This window comes from Lathamus discolor, chromosome 5, assembly GCF_037157495.1.
Source record: "Lathamus discolor isolate bLatDis1 chromosome 5, bLatDis1.hap1, whole genome shotgun sequence".
Taxonomy (NCBI): Eukaryota; Metazoa; Chordata; class Aves; order Psittaciformes; family Psittacidae; genus Lathamus; species Lathamus discolor.
The window spans coordinates 108,610,119-108,633,797 of record NC_088888.1 but is presented as its reverse complement, the minus strand read 5'-3'; the positions used below and the strand labels follow the sequence as shown (position 1 = coordinate 108,633,797).

The window sequence follows — 23,679 nt, the reverse complement described above, 5'->3', positions numbered from 1 at the left end:
CCCCCAGTGAGGGCTCCAGGATGTAGTCCATGCCTTGGGCTGAATATTCTGCCCCTCTACCCCAGCAGCCTCACCTCTAACCGCAATGGGCAGCTCTGAACCTACCTCCGACAGCAGAACTCGTGCTCAGAGCAGAGGCCAACACGACCGATCCCGGGAGGGCACGACCCATGAGAGCAGAAGCCCCCACGGCGCTCGCAGTCCTGGGGTGATCCCCAAGACAGGGTCTTCCCTGCAGAGGGTAGAAAGAGACCTTCAGCACGGCCTGGTTGAGATGCTGAGCACAGCCCCTGGTCCCTGCGTGCCCAAGCTGTCTCCTGCCACAAATGCATCTGCAGCAGAAATCAAGGTGATGTTTATGGCACTTGGATGGGCAATACTCTCTACCATCCCTCAGCGGCCCCCAGGAGAGGCTTTCCAACATGTTTGCTGCATCCCTCCTGGCAAGGGAGGACTCCAAGGGTGGGAGCAGGATCTGCCTTCCTCCTTCCTCCTTCCTCCTCCTCTCCATCACAGCTGCTTTGCCCAGGGCTGCTGACTCAGAAAGGCAAGGGCCAGGAGGCATGAGGAAGGCAGGAAATCCTTGTCTGTGCAGCACAAGAGCTTTGTTACAAGGTCCCAGCTCCCGTCTCAGCTACAGAACCTGCAGTAGGAGACTCTCCTTAAAGGAATGGGATGTGAGAGACCCCAGAGATGATACCACAGCAACCAGGAGACATCACACATGACTCGGCTGGAAAATCTTCCCTACAAAACACTGTCAAAGGACAAGCCCTCCACATCCCCCAACACATTTCTTACCTGCTGCTCCCTGGAGCATCAGGAGGAGAAGAGCACAGAGGAGAGGCAGGATCCGCATGGCTGGGAGCTGCTGGCAGGTTCACAGCTGTGGGAGAAGAGAAAGGAGGCAGAGGTGATCAGTAGGGTCCTTGTCTGTGTGTCGTGTAGAACAAGAACAGGACTGAGGAGAGGGGACAGCCCATCCAGGAGCAGATGTGACCAGGAGGATGTGCTTGGCAGCCCAGGAGTAGGAGCTTCCCACAGGCTCTTGGATCCCAGCAGCAGAATGGTGGTAGCCTCTCCTTGGGATGTCCCTTGGGATGGCTGACACCTCAAAACGTCCAGCCCAAAAGCTCCTTTTCCTGTTTCTCCCCCTGCCAGAGAAAAAGAAGCATCAGCTTCTTCTACTGACGCCTCTGAGAAGGATTCCCAGGCCTCCAGCCCGGGCTCTTGTGTCATCCCACCTTGCGTAAGGGCCGTCCAGCGCTGTGGTTTGCTGGACACGTCTTAGGACACACTGCATCCCTGTTCGTTAGACCTTGGCAGGCAATCTGCTTTCGCAACACAAAGGAGCTCTGTATTCCTCCCCCCGAGTGAAGCGTACCCTCAATGCTTCACTTGAAAATAACTGGGAGGATGCCACATGGGATGACATCTCCGTCCAACTGGCAACCCCATGAATGACAGCCTTTAACTGTGACTCTGTTGTGTTTAGCGTTTGCTGTTTGTAACCCTTTTTTGATTCTTCACGTATTGCTGGTGCCATCTTCACACACTTTTTCAGCCTTGCGGCACACTTATCAAGCATGCATGTATATGTGTATATGTGTTAAAAGCATACCATGCATAATGCATATTTGCTGAATTATACATGAATATACCTTTTATCCCAACACCTCAGCACAGAATCATGGAATAGTTACAGTTGGGAAGGACCTTAAGATCGTCAAGTTCCAACCCCCCTGCCGTATTTCATATGCTTTCTCGTATTTCACTGCTCTTTCCTGCTTTGATTTTTCTACCCAGTGAGGGAAATTGTACAAAGTATGTGCAGGTCTGTCTCCATGGGGATCACTTGGCAGCCAGTGCTACTCTGCCACAGTGGTTAGGGCACTCAGGACAGCTTCTTATCCATCACCCCAAACCTGAGATATTTTATGTGTTAAAGAGCAACAGCACAGAGATGTAGTTAATTGCTACCTTAACGAAGCTCCATAAGGAGCCTGACCACCAGATGCGCTGCTCCCAGCCCATCACCTCCTGTGGCTCTTAATGCCATGACAGCTCAGCAGATATGAAACGGGCCAAAGCTTTTTCCCTTTTTCTGCCTGGCCACACCAAGCAGCCATGCCTGAACAAAAGTACCATGGAAACGAGAGACCCAGGCAGTGCTGTGCGCACTGCTGTGCCCCCAGTGAGGTGCTGGGAGCATCTGTCTCCTCCAGTGAAGCTTCATGTGCAAAGAGGACTGCTGGGGGAACTGGGGCAGGCAGATCTATTCTTCATGCCTCTGTGTGATGAAACAGTGTCCTCTATCAGACCTGTGCAGAGAGGCAGGGACTGTGCTAAAAGAGTGACCTTGGGGAATACTGCTGGGGAGCGCAGCAGAGTCCTAGGGGCACACACTGTGATTCTGCATGACCAGCCATTTTCACCCAGGGCCTGATGTGCATCTGAAGTGAGATTTAGCTGCTGCATACCCTTGCATCTGGCCATGGCATGGGCAGTCCCACTCCACCACTTCTGATGCTATCTGTCCGGTATTTCCCATTCCAGCCTCTCTACCTCCTGGTGAGAGCTGTGAGATGAATTCAAGCATACACAGAGTGCTGGGGAGATGGAATTGGGGTAAGAAGCAGGAGATGTGCAGCATGGATCTGAGTAATGAGGTGTCAGACTGTGTTTTACTGTGAGCTGGCTCTTGAAGCCATTCCCCCTGTGATAAATGCAAGGGCAGCTATTTGTGGCGGTGAGTGAACAGCGTGATGATACAGCATGATGCTGGCTACCGACACTGGGTCACGTCCAGAGCTGAATCTGAAATAACAAGGGCTGAATGCTCTCTGCAAAGTCCCCAGACCTTGAGCAAAACATCTTGTGCCATTCCAGTTTGTGAAAGAAACACTCACCTACCATGGGTTGTGCAAAACTTCTTAGGACATCAACTGTAAAATGCTGGTTTGGTTCCACTTGGCAACTTCCTCACGTCTCCGTCCAGGGGAATCCCTGCAAGGTGGCCGTTGGCCCAGTTTCCTGCCCTTCTCAAGGCTGTGGTTTCAATGGTGGCAGGCTCATTTGAATAAACATCTGCTTTGAAGGGAGGCCAGGTGCTCTGCAACTAATGGCAGACTTGAGGCTTCAAGTCAGCTGTTTGCATGTAGCACGTGGGTTGGTTGTTTCTCTTACAAGCCAACCATTACTGCTCCTACCTTCGCTGAGCATTCATGAGTGCTACCCTTCACATAGGACATGTGAAAGCTGAGGTCAGCTCCCACTGTTGTCGAGAGATACAGGTTTTCCCTTTACCCACAACAATGTGCCCTAAAGGGAAAGGGTGGCTACATCCAGACTGATGTGTCAGAAAGGTTATTGTGGCACAGTGCTCGTTGGCCTGGGCTCCATCCCCGGCAATATCTGTGCAGGACTTCCAGGGATGGATTCCCTGGCAGCGCTCAACGCCAGGCTGGACTGGGCTTGGAGTAACCTGATCTACTGAGAGTCATCCCTGGCCATGGCAGGGGGTTGGAACTGGATGAGCTTTAGGGTCCCTTCCAACCCAAACCATTCTGTGATTCTATGACTCGGGAGACAGTGTGAACACATGGAACAGGCTGAGGTTGCCCGGCTTTGGAGGCTGGGTTTGACTGTACATGCATGAGCTCTGCCCTTACAGATAGTCTCAGGGCATAAAACTATTTACTGACCACAGCCATGAAGGCTGATTTGTCTGCAGAGGGATGTTCCTGACCATGCAAGAGCAGCTCCAGAGACAGGAGCTCACTGAACAACTGTCCCCTTCTGAGTTTCCTATTGGGGTTCAGGACAGGACAGGAGAAACCTCTTGCAAGAGGAGGGATTGAAGTAGCAGGAATGTTTTCCTTTCGTACATGTTGTCTAATTGCCTCAAGGCATGTCTTAGGTCTAAGTGTGACCTCCTCATTTGCTACTGCAACAGATATACATTTTGCAGATGTATTCCAAATTTATGACAGGCAGAATAACCAAAGGTAAAACCAGGCTTCAAATTTGAAAATGGAGTCACCTGCTTCCTTTTGTCCTGCTCGGTGTGTCCTTCTTAGCTCCTACAATGAGACAGGATGCTGTTACCAGGTCTGAAAGCAGGAGGTGGGAACCCAGTTTTCAGAACAGAAGTGCTATGAAGCACCACACTGGAGAAGACTTACATGTTCCATATAGAAATGGTCACTAACCCCAGCTTTGGTCACGGCAGGGGACTCCAAGCTCCACCTGATTTCAGAATTCTTGTTCAAATTGCCAAAGGAAAATAACACTTCTAGAGAAATGAATGACACCACCACACACGGCACCCACACAGCCTCCCCAGTTCTTGCTTTATTGAAAGAATATGATGAATAATGGCCAGTACAATGGCTCCCTGAGTCCAACGGTGTAAAATGTGATCATCCTCATATCACTGGAGATACTCTGCAAGTCGCCACACTACAACCTACACAAAGGAAAGAATATTTCAGGGGTTTCAGGCTTACGTCAATGGGGAAAATCATGCCACATTAATAAGAATTAAGTGAAAATGTGGAGGGTGATCTTTGCCCCAGTTAAATCCTAAACTCACCATCTACAGCAAGAATGCCCCAACCGACATACTCCCAGGTAAATGTTGCCCCGAGGGCATATCCCAGGGTAGCAGAAGGTCCCACGATATCCACATCGCATAAAAGGTCCCATAGGTTTTGCGAAGCCTGTAAGAAGCAGGACACAGTTGTTTCTGTTGGGGTTTTGCATTTTGCTAATTCCCATGAGCTAGACACCATGGCAAAATGGTGCCCAAAGGCATGGCAGTCCTAATGCAGCCCTCAGAGGAGGAGGGTTGAAAACCAAGCAAATGCTATAATTCCTTCTTGAGATATAAGAATTGTGTCTCCAAGCCTAGGAATCCCTTAGGAACTCAGATTTTAGGGACAGACACCAGAAACCTGATAGAAAACAGTAAGTAGACACTTAACCAGCTCTTAAAGTCTTACAGGTCACAGTTAAGGAGAGATGCACAAGCTCAGCTGAGAGGCTGTCACTTCTAGGGCAGAAAGATGAGGATTTCTGTGCATCTGGATTTCCATAGATTCGGCCTATTTGCCTCCTTATAAATTTCACCCATATCCCAAAACCAGGTCCTGGTGTCTGGCAGTCCGTATAGATGGCACCAGTACATGGATAAGTTCAACTGTGCATGTAGAACAACCACTTCCATGTCACTAAAGACAACATGACAGGCATTGTCCTCTTGGCATGAGGCTGAGCAGCTCTGATCTACATGGCTAAATTTTCACCCTCTTTTAATTCCCCCATTAAAATAGGATATCCGCATTCAAAGTGCCTTTTGGGAATGGCCACGAGCCTGTGCTATTCCCAGAACAGGTTTTATCCATGAAAGTGCTAGTTGTCAGCAGTGAAAATTACCCGAGGGAGCAGCCTTCTAATTAGGCAGCATGTTGCCTGTTTGGTTGATTCATAAAGATGCAGCCTGGCGTGCTGATGAGTTCTGGATGCACCTGATTGCCTGCACATGAATCAATTAATTCCAGTTTCACAGCTCATCCATCCAACCCCAGTAAGTCCAGCACATCCAGTAAGTGGAGAGCTTGTTCCTGCAAACAGACCCTGAATATTATATATGTACACGTGCACTCCTGGTGTGTTAGATTCACAGCACGTGAGCGGTGTGGTGCATACACACACAGCAGTACCCAGGAAATTCCAGGCAGGAATAAAGGAGTACTGGGAAGGGTGAATGAAACTCTTCTGGTCCCAAACTGTCTGTCTGTGGGGCACTGAAGAGCACTCTCAGCTCTCAGAAACACTTTCTAAGAGATATATTTCTTGCTGTAGTATACTCAGAAGGTAGGTCCTTCTGAAACAGCCCAAATGTTCCCTGTGTGTGTCTGTAGGTGAAATAAGGACATAAAACAGGCCAAGGGAACACTTTGCCCAGTGTCCTGCCTATGAGAACTGCCATAAGCAGAAGCCCAGGTAACAATAAGACCAGGCAAGCATATATGACACTTCTCCCACGTTCTGGTCTGCGGTTCGTCACAGTATCTTACCATCCTTAGTCCCCCAGAGGGCACTTTCAATACTCTTCCCACAGACATCAACCCCAATCCTCCACTTGGCTGTGCATGCAGTGCCCTGCACTGCAAATGTCCCATTTTAGGGATGGTGTTTAAAAACAGGCCCGTTTTTCTGGACAATAAGGAGGGGTTTGGGTTCCAGACTCCTCAGCATCTCCCCAACAGGCACAGCCTTACACCACCAGTTACCGTTGCAAGGGTTTCTCCACCAAGAGGAATCCACAAGTAGCATTTCAATCTTAACTCATGATCTTCTGCTTGCTCACCCCAAGTGCAGGGTTCTGAAGCAAAGCCTGTTTGGAGAGCATGAGAGCTACTCTTTTTCTGTGTGGCCTAAGAATAGCTGACCATAAGTGTTTGTTGTAAGGTGACCAGACACCAAGTGTAAGAGTCTGCAAGCTTCAATGGGGAAAATACTGGTGCTGAATGGCAATTTTAGGGGTATCCCTAGTGCTTTCAACTGAGGCTGGATTTTCAGAGATGTAGCAAAGGCACTGAATTGAAGTTGGGTGAAACACTGGTTGAAGTGTTTGCCTGCTAATTTCATCCATCATAGAAGAATCATAGAAGAGTTAGGGTTGGAAAGGACCTCAAGATCATCTAGTTCCAACCCCTTGCCATGGGCAGGGACACCTCACACTAAACCATCCTACACAAGGCTTCATCCAACCTGGCCTTGAACACCGCCAGGGATGGAGCATTCACAACCTCCCTGGGCAACCCATTCCAGTGCCTCACCACCCTAACAGGAAAGAATTTCCTCCTTATATCCAATCTAAACTTCCCCTGTTTAAGTTTTAACCCATTACCCCTTGTCCTGTCACTACAGTCCCTGATGAAGAGTCCCTCCCCAGCATCCCTATAGGCCAACAAGTTTTGATGATATATGTGATGATTCTCTGCAGAAGGCAGCTTGGCCACTTCCAGAGCTTTATAAGACACCAGTGTCTCCTTCTATATAGCCCCTCATCTTCATTTAAACCTTACCTGCAGCTCCGTAAAACACCACCAAGAGGAGAGCAAAGAGAAAGGAAAGGATTTTCATGGCAGAGGGTGGACTGGGAGCTTCTGTAACTACAGACAAAGGAGACCAAGACGTTAGAAAGAGGGCTGTCCCTGCACAATCAGAGGGTTGAGAAGTGGCGTACAGAAATGTTCTTCAAGATCAAACGTTATCTAGAAGTGGTATTACATACTTTCTTCGTAATAATGTCTATTGTTCCAAGGGTTCCCTGGAGCATACATAGGAATGGCACAGGAAGAAACTTCCTTATAGAGAAATACAATTTTAAATGCCCTTTTAATTAACGTATTAATTAACCCGGTATTTATCCCTGATTGCTTGATACTTGGCAATGTGGTTTATTGTGTAATAATAAGTTTTATTTGCCTTATAGAAGTTAAAGCTGTTAATAGCGAAAGAAAAATTGACACAATTACTGCTACATTTATACAAAACAACATGATGTGTGTTCTGAAGCTTTTCTACTAAAAAAGCAAGAGAAGTTCCTTCGCAATTAAGTGCCATTCTTGCTTAGAGGCTGTTGCTTTTCCTTCACCTCAAGAATTACATGATTTCCAGGATAAATTTCTGAGTTTGTGTATTTCCTCTCAGCTCTTCTCCTGCAGCCAGCAGAAACCCTTCTCCATTACTGATCTTTGAATTCTCTAGAACTGACTCTTGATAGACCAGAGTCACTGCACAGTTAAGGCTATAACAGTGAAGCATGACTATACACGAAAGATATAAAGTCTCCAGCCCATTTAAGAAGGAGAGAACTTTTAAGAAAGGCTCAATAATGAAAAGATTTCGGTTGTTACCAGGTCAGAGGAAGCTCTAGGTAGAACAGTCCTTGGATCAGTGTCAGCCACAGAGATGCATTAAGATGAAGGAGCAGAACTTGGCTTTATGCTGTTTCTGCAGGATGGTGAAGGATGCTTGATCTTCAGAGCCTTCTGGTGGCCAATCAGACAATCCCCGCAGCTTTGGGGAGCATCACAGAGGTCCAATGAAACCTCTCTGTTACTGTCTTGCTGTGAGGAACCAAGGTATTGCTTTCAAAACATTGCAGCATCGCCTCGAGAAACGTGTGGAGCTGCACACAAACTGCCTTGGTCCACCTCCATTTGTGCAACAGGCTTGGCCACAGCAGCTCCCTCAAGGTTTCTGTGCCACATAGAGCATATTGAGATGAGCTCTTAGGCAGAAGTTCTTCCCTGTGACGGTGCTGAGGCCCTGCCACAGGTTGCCCGGAGAAGCTGTGGCTGCCCCGTCCCTGGCATTGTTCAAGCCCAGGTTAAATGGGGCTTCAGCAACCAGGTCCAGTGGAAGATGTCCCTGACCATGGCAGGGGGTTGGAACTGGATGAGCTTTGAGGTCCCTTCCAACCCAAACCATTCTGTGATTCTATAACATTATACTTAAAACCTCCCTTTTTAGGAAAAAGGGAAAGGTGGGGTGGTTTTGGTTTCTGGTTTGTTTGGTTGTTTTTCTTTTTAACTTTTGGAACACTTTCAGTACTAATTCCCTGCACCATATATAAGACAATTTAAGAAATATCTATTTATGAAAATGATTACTCAAACCACCCCAACGACATGGTGTTCTAAGTCTTTGCATTGGGTTTGTATGGCAAGGTCTCGGACATGGACAGGAGTTTGCATTTATTCTTCTGTAGCTTCTGCTGCCGTTCATCTACCTTCTGAAGGAGATACTGGAGCAAGAGGTGCTATCTATCTTTCCTATTTCAAGGACTAGGCAATGAGGGGTGTCATGTGCTTGGATGTTCCCAATTCCATATGCCTGGAAAGGACTGCAAGGCTATGCCAGCCTGCCTCAGTTAGTTTGAGGGGTCACACAAGGCGGCTTGAGCAAATTGGTGTCACCAGGCTGAGGCACACAGGGACAAAAGATAGAAAAAGCAGTTTTTAGGTGCCTCATGGGACCCCGAAGTGTGTCTGACACAGTGCTGCAAATGCACCTCTTCCATGTGCTGCGATGCCCGTAGGCAGAGCCTGACCACCAGTTCAGAGGCAGATACAGATGTAGTGCAATCCTTCATTAGAGGAGATGATAGATCCGTCCCTGCTGTCTTACAGCACAGCCTTCTGGACCTCTGTGATATTGCCAGAGTCAAGGAGAAAGCAGTCTGTGCTGTAGTGGATCTGTGGCACATTTTCAAGTGCGCATCTCAGGTAGAAAAGAGAAGAAAGCCTCCTTCTGCCTGACATGTCTGGTGCCCAGCAGGATTAGACCTTGGGACCTTTCAGAAATGAAGAATCGAGAGAAGGCTGGAAGATCAGCTCTGTTTCCTCTTGCTGAGTCTTTCCACGCTCAGCCGTGGATGGATTCTGATCTTCACAATGTCAGAAGTTGGTGCTATGATTCCAGCAGAGTTTCTTCTGATTTACACCTCTCAGCACACTGACGAGCAGAACAGTCTTAAACTGCAGAAGACATTGCCCTGGTTAACTTTGCCATTTTAATTTGAATACATTTGGCCATGATTTCTCCCCAAATGCAGAGGTTTTTATAGATCTTTCGGCTGTGATTCTAACCTAGTCATGGTTAAAGCTTTCTTCACTGTCTGCCCTTTGCTGCTGTAATTCCTGCACCTCCAAGAGCATGAAGGTCTTGTGAGTGGTGAGTCTGTCAACACTCAGGTGTCGCAGCTGGCAAAACAGGGGCTTATTGGGGTAATAATTCTGCAAAGCAGAATTACAGATAGATCTGTCCCTGCAAAGCAGAATTAGCATGTTGCTGCTGGCCTGGCTCCAGACACTGAGAACCCTCCATCGCCTGTCTCTGGATGCTGTTTTTCCTTCTTTGCAATCCCCTTCTATGCCTTCCTCTGCTTCTCTTTGCCTCCTCTTTCCATGCTTTCCTTGCTGTTCAGGGAGAGCTTGTGAGCCTGGGTACTATCTATGGGCTAGGTGTCCCATTTTGCCCCAGCATCCAGAATTGCAAAATCAGAGATGTTGCAGCTGACATCCTTGCCCGTCCTTTGAATTCCCGTATAACAACCTGCTGTCCGTGACTTTGTCTAACCCTTTTTGGACCTGCTGGTGCCTACCTCCGCAGCCTCCTGTGCCAGCAACATCCAGAAATGCTGAGCCCATGCTCAGAAACTGTATTTTTATTATAGCCTTCACTATTTTGCTATGGACAGAAGAGTGCACAGGGTACCATCCCTAAGCGTCCTACTCCTTTCTTCCTAAGGACTCTGCCCATGGCTTCCTGCTTTCCATGCATTTACAGATATTCATACCATCGGTTCAGCTGCCTGTTGCAAAGGGATCTTCCCTTTTTAGCCCTCTTTCCTACTTGAATCCAACCTGCCGCATTTTATGGGGGCTGGTTTTATGGGAGTTGCTGTTCTCCTCTTCCAGCTGCTTGTTCATCTGTGCTCTTCCCTGTGAGAGCCTCCCTTGACTTGCCCTCCATGCCTTGCAGGGATTTTTCTTAGGACTCTTTGTTTTCTTTTCCAGTCAAAGCAAATATTTCACTGAGATTTCCAGCGCAGCCTTTTTAACAGCTCTCAGACCGCCCCAGGCTTCCCACTCCTCTGTGCTGCTGCTTTTTGGTTCACGCGTTGAATGTATTTGGTCCCACAGCATGGTTAAGCCTAATAGTTTGGTGGTCACATTTACAGGGCAGCTCTCACAGACAACTTCTGAATTAGGTCCTTTGCACCACGCAGGACCAAAGCCAGGGAGGCAGCTCTTCTTGTGGGTGCCAGGAGTGGTAGTTCTAAGAATCACCCTTTTACTGAAACAAAAGATTTGATCTCTGCCACCTCCTAATGCCATCCACAGTCACCCCTCAGCATTGCTCTGCTGCACAACCTCTAGCAGAGCTGCAGAAGATCTGACCCACTATCTCTATTTGGCTCCATCAGGGTGGGACTAGTGTTTAAATCATTCTCTAAGTTGTGAAGCATTTGCAGCTATAGTGTGTATTAAAACACAGGTTGAAACAAGTGCACACAGGTTGAAACAAGTCAACACACAAGGGCCAGCAGGGTTTGTATGATATCATCTGTAGGCAAGCCAAGACCCACTTTGCCTTCGCTGCCTCCTGTCCTATACACAGGGGCAGTGCTTATCAGGGTGTGTTGTGCAGGTGGCTTTGAGGCTCCTCACTGTTCCTATACACTGCATGATTGAATCATGGCCTATCCAGCTCCCCAGTCTTGCTGGGCATCACTGAGTCTCAGATTACGAACCCCCATCAAATAAGGAAGGCATCTCCATTATGTGTATATATATACATATGTATATATAAAATGTATATACTGTCAGTATATAGATTCAGTATAGCCCTGACTCTTACACTGTCCGTGATTGTTCATCTTTCCTACGGACTGAATGTTCCTGGGTTCTGTGAAGAAGAGATATTGCAATGCCTGCCCCATGATGGCCATGACATAGCTATTCACATTTCTGGAATGTGGTGGTCAGCAGTCATGCTCTACACCAAAGGATCAACTGTCCCCCAGCTGCTGCTCACAATTAAGAATGATTTTGCATGCTATTTTGCTAGTGATGCCCACATTTATTATCAAAGGGGATAAACAATTTAGGATGTCAGAGCACAACTCCCAAGACCCTTCTCTTTCTCCTGGCTGTGGGTAACCAGGAAGCAATGATCTTGCTGACACTTCCCCATTTGGCACCCCAGTTTCTTCTGGGGTGCAACGTGATTTCCTAATTGCAATGATTATACAACCACTGAGGAGCCTCACCTATTAATCCTGAAAGCCAGCCCCATGACAGAGTCACTGCAACTTCTTGGCATAACATCAAACAGCTTTTTGCTGTTATTATTCCTTATTCCTGAAGTGAAAGTGTTAAAAGTACTCTTAGATGGAAAAACATGGCTTAATTATAACAGCAGGTACCTTCTGTCTGCTTGGCTACCTCGGAGGGTGGTGCAAGCCTCAGTTCACGAGCACAAAGGACTTTCAAATCACTAGTTGGAAGGAGTGATTAAGGTTCAAATACACCTTTGGACTTGGGGAGCTTGATGATTATTAATGATATATTTCTTTGGCAGTGGCGGTGTGCCATGCAATGTTGGCTGCAGTGCATTTGCAGGACTAGCTGTGCCTGCAGAAGCTGCTACACTAAAAGCAGCACGGATGTCTGATGAGATTCTTAATCCACCTTCCTGGGCCGAACAGATCTGAGCTCCCTGACTGCAGGAGAGAGAAGGATGCTCTGAGGGACTGTGTCAACGGCTTTACAGAAGTCCAGGTAGACAATATCTGTAACAATGCACTGGGAACATATAGAGAAACTGAGCTTTCATATTTCAAACTATCTCTGCTCCAGGACTCAGCTGAATGGGTGAGAAATGTTGCTTCTGTCAAGCAGTGGAGTCCAGACTTTGCTCCAAGGTTTGCAAAGAACTTGCTGGACTTTCCACAAACCAACAGTAAATGTGTGGAAGCCGCCAAGCACACGTACATCCCTATGGCCCGGCTGATGGACAAAGCTTTGGGAGAGTCCTGCACGATTTTGCAAAAGCAGTGACAAAACCTCATATGATACTGGGACCTAATTCAACGTTCAAGGCCAGGATGGACAGGGCTTGGAGCAACCTGCTCTAGTGGAAGGTGTCCCTGCCTGTGGCAGGGGGCTGGAACTGGGTGAGCTTTAAGGTCCCTTCCAACCCAAACCATTCTGTGATTCCATGGTTCTAATTAAGAACCCCTTCACGACCTTTCCTGGAGCGAATTGCTGTGGGTTTGTTTTCTAAAAGACATGGACTCTGCAGTGCCAGAGATGGGGAAGAAAAGCAGACAGGAGACGTCTCTGCACACGCAAGGGCAGCTGCAGCCGCTCACGGTCGGGATCACATGTCACAAAGGTTTCGTCTCTCGGCTGGAGGGGAAAATAACCAGCGGGATGAATTCACGGCTCCCTGCGCATCCTGCCCGGTGCCGCCTGGGGCTCAGCCCGGCCGCAAGCGCCCATCGCTCGGGCACGGAGGCACCGGGGCGGGCTTGTGCTAGCGCCCCGCAAGGCACAGCCACCGCGGGGCCCTGCGGGGTGGCCGCAAGCCCCCACGCATCGCCCGGCGGGAGGTGCAGCGGGGCCGGGCCGGGCGGGCGGGGAGGGACCGGCCCCGGCGGCTCCTTCCTCCTCCTCCTCCTCCTCTCGCCGCGGAAGGGGCGCGCAGGATGCGCGGGGCCTTCCCGGGGCTCTGCTTGGCGCTGCTGGCGGCGGAGCGCGGCGACCGTGAGTGACAGCGCAGGGTGAGCGAGGGGGGGTGCGGGGGGGGCAAGGGCTGCGCGAGGCTGCGCACACGCGGAGAGGGGTGCGCGGTTCTCCCCTGGGGACTCTCGGGCGGCATCGCACAAGGTATCTGCCTCTGCAGACCCCAGCCATTGTGTGCCTTTAATTGGAAACAATTAGTGGGTTTAGTATTATTTTAATTAACTAATTAATTAATTAGTCTCATGAGCCCGTCTCCAAGCGCTTTTTATCAGAGCCTTCCCTTGGGCCGGGCCCCTCGGCGGTGATGCCTATGCTGTAGCTGACAAGCTACCCGGAGCCAGCCGTCCCACGTAAGCAGGGACAAGGGCTGCGTACCTCTTTGCCGGCTACGAGATGAGTTTGGGTTGGGTTATGGGTAGCACTGTGCATTTGCGGGGCATGCGTGTCTGTGGCATCCCTCAGTGGTGCCGGTTGGATGTTATCCAGGGCTCTGTGCCATCATCCACTACTTTGTTCACGGGCAGCTGGGCTGGTTCGGTCTGACGGTCACCTGCGTGGTGCCTGGCTATGCGGCTCAGCTCCTCAGCATCCTCTGGTTCAGGGCGGATGGCTGTCCGCCCGGCTGCTGCCTCCTGGTGCTCCACCTCCTGCAGCTGGGCTTCTGGAAGCGGTGAGTGATGCTCCCCAACCCACCTCCCCTAACCCTGGTGCAGTCTCAGACTGCCCAAACCAGGGTGGACATCTCATCACGTGGACTCTTGCAGGTACTGGGATGTTCTGTGGATGGTGGCAAAGACAGGCAGCAGTGCTGGTGCTGGGGAGGTGCTGATGCAGCACGGGGACGTGTGTGTGCTGCATCTCCTGGAAGCCCTGCTGCAGACCCTGCCTCACCTCCCGCTGCGGGCATACGTTGTTGTGGCAGTCGACCCAGCAGTCTTCATCGCTGGTGAGCGGGGAGGTCTCAGGAAGATGCTGTGAGTTGCAGACAGGGGTTGGATTTGGTTAAGCGATGTGTGTGTCTACCTGGCACGATGCAGGGCTCCGTCCAGAGGAACACTGTGAAGGGACTGAGAACCCCCAGTGGAAAGCAGCAGGGACAAATGTGACTTAAAGATTGCTGCAACTGAACCTGGCCAGTACAGTCAGACCCCTGCACAGGGGCTCTCCGTGGCATGACAGTGCATTGGCTGGGATTGAACACAACACATATCTTTATTGGTGGTCCAGCCCTAATCACAGTGCAGTGCTGAGCATGTAGGGGTTTGGGGCTGCTCTATAGAAAAGGCGAACTTTCAGGTGTGCAAAGGGAGACGTTTGGGGAGTAGAGTCACAGTGTTCACAAAGATGGTGTCAGTCTCTGCTCCGATTGCAGTGACTGGAGATGGACATGCTGTGCTGCTGCAGGGCTCTGCCTGTGGGAGAGAGCGGTCAGAGGATTTAAGCAGGCAGATGCAAAGCATGCAAAGGAGACCAGGTTCAGCAGGAACTGGTTGAAATCCCCCAATGGGCAGGACGGACGGGTGTCTGGCTTGTGTCAGGTGCTACCAGCAGCTCCATAACATTGAGATACAGTCCTACAACACAGCTGGACATCCCTCAGAGCACCTGACTGCCCCTGTCCCCATGCAGGTGTCAGCGCGGGGCTGTCCCTGCTCTCTCTTGCCTGGGCTTTGGTCTCCTACAGCCGCTTCACCTGCCTGCTCAAACCCAGTAACGTCTGCCTGCTGGCCACAGCCATCCTCTGCCTGCTGCTCTGGAGGACAGGGATGCTGGGGACCAGGGTCCTGGCCCTGGTGCTCTGTGCCAGGCTCTATTCCTTTGGGGTTTTTGCTGTGGCCAGTAAGACCTGTGACCATCTTCCCCATGTCTCATCCTGTTGTCAGCCGCAGAGATGCTCCTGGTCCCGGAGCACTTTGCAGCATCCCCCAGGAATGGCTTTTCCCTTTCCATCCTTTCCCCTCGTAGGTGTCCACTGGTTGCTCATGTCCTTCTGGCTGGTGGCCCAGCAGACAGACATCGTGGCCCAGACCTGCCACTGGAGGTTGGTGGGAGCCGTGTACATCTTCTGCTACATTAATGTCTGGCCCGGCCCCTCCAAGCACAGGGTGGCTGTGTTTCATGCAGTAAGTACCCGGGATATTTGGTATTCCACATGGACATAGTTGCTGGGGAGAAGCAATAGCTTCAGACTCTACTTTCTCATCTCCCACATCACCACTTGATAAAACCCCAGCATTTACTGGTACTTCCACCTTGGTGACCACACAGAGCACGGTGGATGTACCTTCTGCTCTGGCTTTGTTTTCTTAGCTGCCACACAGTGTCTTACTAACACCTGAGTGGCTGTGCTGCTCTGCCAGAGTTACTTTTCATAGTAAAAAAGAAGGTCAGGGACTGTAGTGACAGGACAAGGGGTAACGGGTTAAAACTTAAACAGGGGAAGTTTAAATTGGAGATAAGGAGGAAATTCTTTCCTGTAAGGGTGGTGAGGCACTGGAATCGGTTGCCCAGGGAGGTTGTGAGTGCTCCATCCTTGGCGGTGTTCAAGGCCAGGTTGGATGAAGCCTTGGGTGGGATGGTTTAGTGTGAGGTGTCCCTGCCCATGGCAGTGGGGTTGGAACTAGATGATCTTGAGGTCCTTTCCAACCCTAACTATTCTATGATTCTATGATTCTATGGTCCAGACCTGGCAGGAAGTTCAGCCCAGCAACCCTTATGCTTTAAGTGATCAGTTAGGTGCAAAACAAACCGGTAAAATCTAGAAACTGGGTGTTTTGGAAGCATGTCTAAAGCTGTCAAAAGGAATAAAATGACAGCTCTCTTCCCTCTGCAGATAATGCTGACAGAAAGCACCCTCCTGCTGCTGCCGGCCACTCGGCTCCCGCAGGCAGAGCTGAGGAACAGCCTGTGCGTGACTGGAGCCGTCATGTCAGGGTCTGTAATAGGTAAGATCTGGTGGGGTTTAGAGCCTGATTTCATGGTTCAAGAGTAGCTGGAGTAAATGAGCATCATCGGTTATTTTAGCTGCATCAGATTATTTATTTCTCCCAGCTTAAGTGTCTGAACATATTCGGTAATAAATCTACCCTGAGTTTAGTTGTAAAAGCCAATCCCTGAAAAGGGAAGCTTGCAGAAAGGATTGAAATGTCACCGAATGGCCCAGGTACCACTTCCAAACACAGTATATGCAATCTTGAAGCACATCGCTGCTTTCTGTGTTCTTGGTGCTTGGGGATCAGTGCGGGCAGTGGTACAATACTCGGGATTGCTATAGGGAAAGGTTCTCATCTGAGCATATACTGATGACTTATGAAGGTGGCTTGAGACTGATAAGTTTTAGAAACACACTGATGTAGGGCCATGCAGAACAACAGCAGCTTTCTCCCGCCCTCTTTCCTTTCAAACACCAGGGCCACTTGTGTAAATGGAAATGCTTCTTGTGCCCATGGGGAGCATCGTTTGGTACGATGGAGAAGATGCTCCATACCCTGCCCATACTCTGCCTTACTCCATGCTCTGCCCATAAAGCAGGCAGCAGCTGTGGCCAGCTGGCACATTTAATTCCCTAGAGCTTTAATGCACAACTCAGCTGAAGGAGGGGAGAGGTTGTATGATGCTTGCAAACAACCCATCAGCACTCATGTTTTCCAGTGGGATGAGGGAAGAGGGATGCTGCAATGCCTACAGGATGGGCTTTGTGCATCTCCCCAGGCTGGCTATGTGCACACCAATTCTGTACAAGAAAGGGCAACTTCAGGCTGGAAAAAGAGCAATTCTTTGGCCTTGAATGATTTTGGGATAGAAATAGGATAGTAATAAGAAAGTGTCTTAAAAACCTGCTGGTGTCTCATTTAATGGAGAGAGGATGGGGATGCTGTGAGATGGGAGGGTTCCTGCACCACACATCTCTGCCCTGTGCCCTGCCCGCTGGTGCTCAGTGGCTGCCTCACTGTGCACCCATTGGTCTGCAAATCGCAACAGATAAATTCAGTCTTGAGACCATGCTCAGCACTCTCTTTCCGGAGAGCTGCTCCCGTGGGACACTTGCATCCCTATAAAAGCGTGAAAGATGTGTGCTTGGACATCTGATGCCCCGCAGTGACTCTGGAAAGGGATCTGGAGGGGGCACCTTAATGAAACATTGCTGAAACTCCTCCCTTGACACCCTTCTCTTTTCAGGTGCTGCAGCCCTGGTGCTGTATTACAGCCTGCTCCATCCCAAGTCCACAGAGATCTGCCCGGGCCTCCTGGAGACAACCTGCAGCGCTGCAGCTGCTGGTGATGACGAGGTTGCTGGAGACAGCTCCCAGGATGGGCAGAGCTTGGGAATTTCTGGAGATGAAGAGTCCTTGGGAGGGACAGGGACCAGGGCAGATCCCAAAAATGAGAACGGCTCATCACTCCTGCAGGTCAGAGGGTGTTTGGAGAGCAGCTGGACAAACCATCACCACTGGCTGCTGGTAAAGCTGGCCCTGAAGACAGGAGATACATCCACGATCAATACAGCTTTTGGAGATGGTGGCATGAGAGAGGTTTATCCTGGCACATGGATGGGGAAACCTGCCAATGTTGAGCCTGAAGCAAACCTTTCCCTCCCCACAAAGGAAGTCGGTCCTGGGGGTGTTGCATGTGGTCCGAGTGATGGGAAATCACAGGTGGTGGGGAATGGAGGTGTCAGCAAACCCAGCACCAGCACTGTGAGAGCAGCACAGGAGGATGGAGCAGGGCTGGGCTTTCCCCCAGCCTTATCCTTTCCCAGCAGCTTCTCATTGCATCTGGCCAAGGGCTCTTCTGTGTATTACAGTGCAAGTGCAGGAGGCATCACCTCACCCAGTGAGGGGACAGTCCCAGCTACAAGCATGGCCCTGGTGCAAAGGGACAGCAAAACCCAGCCTCCTCCAGGCTGCCTGGGAGAAGGAGGACATGGAGAGGATTTATCCCCTGAGACGGTGACCACCAGCCCAATCCTGGGCACTTGTGCCCCCAAGCATCTGCAGCACAGCTCTTCCCTCAGCAGCACAGGCAGCTATAGGGTGGTGGGTCACCCCAAAGAGGGCTTGGAGCCTGTGGGATGCCCTTGTGGAGTGTCACTGCCTTTGGGACACCCATTGTGGCACACAGGGGACTGTTGTGAGGAGCAAGCTGAGGCCACTGCCCTTCACCTCCACCCCCAAGGCTGACCCTGGATGCCCACGGTGAGGGCTGGGGGAGAGGGGAGAGGGGATGAACCGGTCTGGGTTGCTGGAATGACCTTGTAAGCCCTATGCATTGTCACCTTGGGTCAGCACTGGGGTGACTGTCTCGGTGATAGGATACAGTAGGAGGCTATGGGATGTTAATGATGACCATGAAGACTGTCCCCATGGTGCCCCTGGTGCTGCTGGGCAGATGTGGTGCTCCATCGTTAGGACATCACCTTCCCTCCTGGTGCATCTTCTACTTGCAGTTTTGGAGATTCAAAGGTCTTGAGAAGCCTTAAAAGTCCAGGTTGAGGTATTTATTAAACTTATTTATGTACAGCCCTGCTAGGCACCTGGGGCATGCTGCCTTTGATATATTTGTGACAGTGCCTTGAATCATGTCCTTTAACAAGTGCCTATACAAGCTACTGGCCTGTCCCAGTGTGCAGATCTGGTTGCTGCCTCCAGAGCCTTCAATGCTGGCCAAAGCAGGAGTCTTCTCAGGACAAATAAGTGTCCAAAGCAGAAAAATCATGACTTTTACTCTCACATTCCCTTCCTTAGGGGCAGAATAAGCCCTAAAGTAAGGCTCAGCAGTGCTTGATTTAATTTTCCCCCACCATGTTCACTTTGTGAGCTTTACCAACTCCATTTGCTGGAGCCAAATAGGACGGCAGACCCCCTTCATGCTACAGACCACAGCCTCAGGACCATCAACTGTAGACAAAAGCCATGTCCTGCTTTGCTTGCCCACCACCACCCTGCTTCCTCAAGTGGCCTTTATCTGCAGCTTCTTCCTTGCTGCATATAATCCAGCTTTGTCTGGATGCTCCCTCCTAACTTTAGCCTCAAGCCAAATCTCAAAACACATATACATGTTCCTGCTACTGTAAAATCCCCATTGCAGGCAGGGTCTATTTATATTAGGAACCAAAGTCTGATATATCCCTTATTTATATCAGGAACTAAAGTCTGATATATTCCTTATTTATATCAGGAACTAAAGACCTCAGCTGGGGTCTCAGAAATAGCTCATGCTTCCAGCCGGGCTGGCTAGACAAGGGTTTGTGCCCAGGGCATGGCTTGATGTGTTGTATAGGTCTGGTCAGCTGCTTCACCACCAAGCTCATGTGTACACATCTGGCTGCGTCTTCCAGCTGTTGTCCTGCTGTGGTCAGGACACTGGTGGTGCCTCAGGGCAGAAGAGGCAGCAGGAAGGACAGGCATGCAAGGAATTATTAAAATGAGCTTCCAGGTAGCATTCACTGCTCCATATTGACCCAGCCAGATGTGTCTTCAAGCTCATCTGGGCACTTGCAGCCCAGTTGGTGCCAGTTTCAGAGAAGCTGCTTTCCAACATGATAAAAGCTCCATGTCTCTGCCTGGACGCCAGCACTGCAATGCTGTGGCTGTGCTCTGCTGGTCCAGAGTCCTCCTCACTATGCACATCACACACAAGGCAGCAGAGCTGCCATGGCATTATGGAGATTCTTATCTAGTTTGGTTTTTTACCTTGGGTAATACATAATGATGCTTTAAAAACAAACCAGCTTTTGCTGCGTCTCATGTTAGTGCACATAAGCATGGAGAGGTCCTCTGGACCTTGCTGTAGGGGACATTCAACCTCGGTGTCATGCTGCTTTGCACGCAAACTGCTGTGCAGCTTCCTGGCTGGATGTGACATCCCCTCTGCCTTGCAACTCCATTTTCCTGCTTTCTTAGATTTTCTACCCATTCTGGTTCTACCCACCACAATCGAGCTGTTTGTTTAATTGAGTGAGGGGTTTCCCTCTCCAGCTGACAGTCTGCAAAGACAGGACACAGACAGGCATGGGCACGGCACTTCACATCCCTTCCTTTCTCTCTTCCCCACACTTTTCTCCTGCAATCCCAAATTGCCTGACAGGATTTTCAGCAGGAGGATGAAGGGACCTGGGATCTCCCACATGGAAAGGCGTTTCTCCCTATAGCTCCTTGTTCCTTAGCCACCAGAGGGAGATGCTGCTCAAGCCCACAAAAGCAGACGCCTTGATCCCGAGACCGAGTGCTCCGAGGAGAGGGATGCGCAGGACTGATGCTGCTGTGGGGTGGGAGCGAAACGGGGACGGCCGGGATGCTGGAGTGGCCGAGGTGCACAGCGAGGAACGTGATGATGGCTGTGGGAGTCTCCTTCTATCACCCCAGGCACCACCGGGCTATGTGGAAAGTTTGGAATCCTTAGCACTGGATGCAGCACTGGAACCTGCTGGTTTGGTAGGACTGGCTCTGGCTGTCACCACCACGGTGCTGAGTCCTGATGTTCGGCAGTGTACCCACGGTGTGCACGTGTGCCCAAGTGGGTGACACGGTCACTGCCACACTCTTTGTCTTCACATCAACCTGCGGGCACAGAGGTCCCCCACACACTGCTCCGTGTGGAGCAAGGTGTCCTGGGCCAGTCGGAACCCGGGGTGTGAAGCTGCGCAAGAAAAGCATTTGGTTCCTCCAGGTGTCCCAAATGCTTGTGCAGACCCTGACAGTCCCTCTGCTCCTTCCGCAGTATTTCCCATGGGGCTCTCTCTGGATGAGGTGTGTCATCCTGGGGTACACTTTAAGATCTGCATAGCCTTTGGGAATGCAGCTCATCAGTAACATGGGGGTTCAGCCACCCACATAAGGGGGGATGTCACAGACTGGTTTGGGTTGGAAGGAATCTTAAATCTCTTCTACTTCCAACCCCCTGCCACAGGCAGGGACACCTTCCACCAGACCAGGCTGCTCCAAGCCCCGTCCAACCTGGCCTTGAACACTGCCAGGGATGGGGCAGCCACAGCTTCTCTGGGCACCCTGTGCCAGGGCCTCACCACCCTCACAGGGAACAACTTCTGCCTAAGAGCTCATCTCAGTCTCCCCTCTGTCAGGTTAAAGCCATTCCCCCTTGTCCTGTCCCTACAGGCCCTTGTCAAAAGCCCCTATCCAGTTTTCTTGTTGGCCCCTTTAGGCACTGGAGCTGCTCTAACGTCTCCCTGGAGCCTTCTCTTCTCCAGGCTGAACAAGCCCAGCTCTCCCAGCCTATCTCCATAGCTGTCTCCTGTCTCCAGCCCTTGGATCACCATCATGGCCTCCTCTGAACTCCCTCCAACAGCTCCACATCCTACTTACGCTGGAGCCCCAGAGCTGGATGCAGGACTGCAGGGGCGATCTCACAAGAGTGGAGCAGAGGGGGAGAATCCCCTCCCTCAACCTGCTGGTCACGCTGCTGGTGATGCAGCCCAGGACAGGGTTGGTTTCTGGGCTGCATTCTCCGCCTCACTGATTGTGCTGCACTCTTGCCTGCTCTGGAAGGGAAACTTTCTGCTCATTTGCCTCCTATGGACCTCTTCTGTTCCCTCTGCTTTCCAAGGGAACGCTCTCCAGCACTTCAGAGAGGAGGAGCACCATGCCCCAGCCCAGGGGAGCTCAGCACCACTGATGAGAGGGGAGCTCTCATGTGCTGTGAAAGGGCAGCAAGGGAGCGGAGAGCAGGAATCAATGGTGAATTCTGACAATGCAGGGAGTGACCCATGGGCTGCGGAGCAGAACTGGCTGTGCCGCTCACCGGTGATCTGCAAACAGGAGCAAACAGGCAGGAACAGAAGCTACGTCCCTCTTAAACAATACCCAGGCCAGCACTGAGGCTTGGGGACGTGGGTGTCCAGCACACTGGCACTGTCCCCTGTGCTTGTTGTGTTTAATGGGTCACTCTTGTCCCTCTTCCAAGATGACATAAAATAAAGTGAGTTGGAAAGGTACTTTTGTGGGATCTTGCCTTCCAGCAGCACCATTTTCCGCCTCCCTCCGCAGCCCAGTGCCCGAGCCCTCAGGCGCCAGGTTTTGGGGTCAGTTTTGCTGACATTCCCTTCAGCTCCAAAATGATGCAACCCCTCTGAACTAACCCAGAAAGACTTACCAGGAAAAACATCTTTTCACTTCCAAAAGTACTGCAATGCAATCCTTGGACCTGACAGCAAACAGCAGTGTTTGCCCCGGGGTTGTTATTTGCTTGTTTTTTCCAAGCTGAAACTTTGGAAAGTTTTCCTCCTCATTAAGCAGTTTGGGTTTGATGCAAATCCCATTTTTGGTGTTTTTGTAATTCCTGGGCCTGGGCTACACCTCCATGCCCATCACTCTAGGGCAAAACAGCGACAGGGAAGAGAAGGGTAACCTTGGCTAATCAGGACTTGCCTAAAACCAACAACTGCTTAATGAGAACCCAGCGACTGCGGTTCCTGTGCCAGACTTGGCTGGAGGAAAACACTTGTGCTCTCAGCACCAGGTTTGAGAGGGCTCAGCTCCCTCGAACACACTGGAGCAACATTCCTTACCTCCTGGTATCCTCCCCAAAGGCCACGGCGTGGGATCCAGGGGATTCAGGGGTGCTGGAGGAGCCAGGCCAGATCCTGCAAGTGAAAGGATCTGGTGCTTGTGTTGCTTGAAGGGAGGTCTTTAAAAGGAAAGCCCTGTTCGTGCCTTGCTGTTTTCCAGCCAAAGTCCCCTTAATGTCCATTAGGCTCCCTGAGGAGATTTAGGGGGGCTTTCTTAAGGGCCTGGCTTCGATAAATAGCAGTGAACATGCCACTGCTCTGCCCTGTGACTTGCCGGGGTCATCAGTCTGTCCGTGCTGTGGAGTGCCTGGTGGTCACTGCAACTCAGCCCAGCTGGGATGTGGGTGTGGAAAGGGAGCAGGATGGGATGGCGAGGATGCTCCATGCCTCTGTCCTCTCCGTGGTTAAAGAGGAGGAGGGTTTGGGGTGATATGGGCTTGGGGGTGTGCAGAGGGTGTCAGTGCGCTCGGGGAGGTGGGTGCTGGGCCGTAGCTGGTGACGAGTGCGGTTGTGGCTGGGTGTGCATGGAGAGTCAGGTACAGGTGTGGGTAGCTGTCCAGATGTGCACAGTAGGTGGGTGCAGATGTGTGGGGATGCCCAGATGCGTACATTGGGTGGGTGCATACACAGACGGGCATCCAACGCATGGCAGATGGGTGTAGACACAGGCGGGCACCCAGCTGTGTGTGGTAGGTGGGTGCATGTCTGGATGTACATGGCAGGTGGGTGCAGATGCGTGAGCCCGCAGACGTGGGCCATCGGTGGGCGCAAACACGGCCGGGCACCCAGCCATGCACAGCAGGGGGGCGCAGGTGCGGGCGGGCGCCC

The 23,679-nt window shown here is 50.9% G+C and overlaps 2 protein-coding genes across 2 annotated transcripts; one reads left to right on the top strand and one right to left on the bottom strand.

Moving 5' to 3' along the window:
- Positions 1 to 4,590: 4,590 nt before the first annotated feature.
- On the bottom strand, positions 4,591 to 8,142 carry LOC136014470 (gallinacin-4-like). The gene is made up of 3 exons (XM_065679221.1): positions 7,929 to 8,142; positions 7,095 to 7,181; positions 4,591 to 4,721 (listed from the first exon to the last, which is right to left on the bottom strand). Exons 2-3 carry the CDS (start codon positions 7,150 to 7,152, stop codon positions 4,591 to 4,593), a joined length of 189 nt encoding a protein of 62 aa, XP_065535293.1. The 5' UTR covers positions 7,153 to 7,181; positions 7,929 to 8,142.
- Positions 8,143 to 13,291: 5,149 nt separating this feature from the next.
- Positions 13,292 to 19,989, top strand: XKR5 (XK related 5). The gene is given in 8 exon segments (XM_065679220.1): positions 13,292 to 13,349; positions 13,815 to 13,998; positions 14,093 to 14,274; positions 14,958 to 15,167; positions 15,294 to 15,451; positions 16,162 to 16,273; positions 17,508 to 18,399; positions 18,401 to 19,989. Coding segments are annotated over 8 exon segments (1,974 nt in total). The 3' UTR covers positions 18,579 to 19,989.
- Positions 19,990 to 23,679: the final 3,690 nt, after the last annotated feature.

Coding starts and splice junctions, on each gene's coding strand:
- LOC136014470 (XM_065679221.1), bottom strand. CDS start 7,152: ATGAAAATCCTTTCCTTTCTCTTTGCTCTCCTCTTGGTGGTGTTTTAC. Junction 4,722..7,094: donor GGTGTTTTACGGAGCTGCAG/GTAAGGTTTAAA, acceptor TGCTTCTTACAG/GCTTCGCAAAACCTATGGGA.